This window comes from Zingiber officinale, chromosome 1B (genome assembly GCF_018446385.1).
Source record: "Zingiber officinale cultivar Zhangliang chromosome 1B, Zo_v1.1, whole genome shotgun sequence".
NCBI classification, from domain to species: domain Eukaryota; kingdom Viridiplantae; phylum Streptophyta; class Magnoliopsida; order Zingiberales; family Zingiberaceae; genus Zingiber; species Zingiber officinale.
Genome location: NC_055986.1, coordinates 148,700,019 through 148,702,122, shown reverse-complemented (window position 1 = coordinate 148,702,122; position 2,104 = coordinate 148,700,019). Strand labels below are relative to the sequence as shown.

The window sequence follows — 2,104 nt, the reverse complement described above, 5'->3', positions numbered from 1 at the left end:
AGCCTAAAGCTATTTTTTTAATAAAGAATAATTAAAATTATCTTAGTTAATTTAAATTACTAAAATTTTTTTTTTTTTGATAAATTACTGTATAAAATATTTATTTATTTATTTATTTATTAGATAATTTAATTAATTATTCATATTCTAGTACTCCAATAAAATCATAACATTAGTTTCTTGCTAATTGATTATAGTATCGTAACATGTAACGTATCCTACTGTAACTCGTAACTGAAGAGTATAATCAATTTGATTCTACAAATATTTGGAATCAAACCTCCATCAAACCTGTTTTATAATCTACCATTTCAATTGCACTGGTAAAACTCTTGCAAGTTCCATTAGGTCAAAATCATAACCCCACGAATTGGCATAATTGGTATCTACTCGGACAATTGTTTCAGGATCAATTTCCGTCAGGCAAGTAAATGCTTCCGTGATTTATCCCTTTCAAAGAGTGTGGAGTGGAGCATCCTTGGATGGGCCACTAATCATAGTCACTGTGCCATCCTAAAGAAACATACAAATCAATTTGTTCAAGATTACACAAACTAATCTATAAGCATAACAATGTAAGTTCACAGACAAGCATGAACAACACACAACAATAATTTGCATGAGAAGAAAAATTCTCTAATTCTATCTTCTACAACATTGCTATATCCAAAACATACAATTTATAGCAGAGAAAAAGGGAGCAGAAGGTGAAGGTGAAGAAGCAGCAGCTAATTCGAAGGTCTCGACTTAATCCGCCATTGCAGCCCCGCTGCTCCGTTCCGAGCACTCCTCTCCATCCTCCTCTTCGACGTCGTTGCCGCCGTTAGTGTTCTTGTTGTCAGAGTGGATGGACTCCAGCAGCAGCACCCGCTTTTTTAGCTCGGCGACCTCTCTGTCCAATCGGAAAAGCCGCCCCTTCAGCGTTATGTTCTCCTCCTCCAGCAGCGCTATGTGCGCGCCCTGGTCGTTCACTCTGCCCTCCAGTAGCTCCGACGCCGACACTGACTCCAGGCTGTGCTCCTCGACGGGGTACACCATCTCGAACCGACTCACATCGTGGTCAAGCCGGCGCTCGACCTCCAAGTGTTCTTCGACGTCGCTCTCGCTCGACGTTTCCTCTTCGTTACCATCCTCCTGCTCGCCGGGCCGGGTCTCGTGGCCGCTCGGCCACCGGAGACGGATTAGACCCTTCATCGAACCGTAACCGTCGACGCCCCACTCCTCCTTGACCAAGTCGGCGAGGTCCTCCCGCGTCGGGGAGAGCTCGGGAGTCGGAAGGACCGCCGGCGTGACGGGGCATGGTGAGACCAGCGGGGCGATCCCGCCGGATTTCTTCGCGCGAATGAGGAATGAGGTCGTATTCCGGGGGGCGAAAGGGGCGGAGCGAACGAACTTCTTCTTCGAGTAGAACCGACGCGCCTTTACGCGATTCTCGTACTGGAATTCTTGAAATGCCGCCGGATTGTATCCACCAGCGATGCCACCGCCACCAAGAGGCACACCTCCGGTAGCCACTGCCGCCGCCTTCTTGCGGTGACCCACTAACTTCTTAGCCTTCCAGTTCATCACGCGGCCGGGCACGGCTCCGCCGGGGGCAGCGAAGGGCGGAGGTAGCCGGCAGGAACTGTAGAACCCCATCGGATCCTCCGGCCCCGGAGGAGGCCAGATCCCGAAGCCACGGTTCATCAACATCTGCGAGGGGTCGTTCATCTATTCAAATCTAGAAACCCTAAATCCGGATCCCTCAAACACGAGGAGCAATCGAACCCCAGAAAAACCGAAATCGAAGCAAGCGATCGAGTAATTTAAGAACCCTAAGAACAAAACGCAACCGATTTCGAGATCCGTGATGAAGAAGGAGGAGGAAGAATTTGTTTGCGTTTGTTCCTTAACTTTCTTCTTCTTTCTTCTTTCTTCTTTCTTCTTTCTTGTGGATGAGATGGACGGCTGAGATTCGATAGAGGAAGTGCACCGTGCACGTGGCGTGGGAGATGCTCCTTCACGGTTCGGGAAAATTCATGGCGCCTTTCTTTCTCATTGTCGAAATAAAATGTAATTCTATTTTTTTTTTCCTTTTTAATCCATAAAATTAAATATAATAATT

At 46.7% G+C, this 2,104-nt stretch overlaps 1 protein-coding gene across 1 annotated transcript; it reads right to left on the bottom strand.

Moving 5' to 3' along the window:
- Positions 1–545: 545 nt before the first annotated feature.
- Positions 546–1,894, bottom strand: LOC122008876. The gene has a single exon (XM_042564809.1). The coding sequence runs from the start codon at positions 1,708–1,710 to the stop codon at positions 748–750; it is 963 nt and encodes a 320-aa protein (XP_042420743.1). The 5' UTR covers positions 1,711–1,894; the 3' UTR covers positions 546–747.
- Between the last annotated feature and the right edge of the window lie 210 nt (positions 1,895–2,104).

What these genes read in the sequence shown, in the direction of transcription:
- LOC122008876 (XM_042564809.1), bottom strand. Translation starts at nt 1,710, where the DNA reads ATGAACGACCCCTCGCAGATGTTGATGAACCGTGGCTTCGGGATCTGG.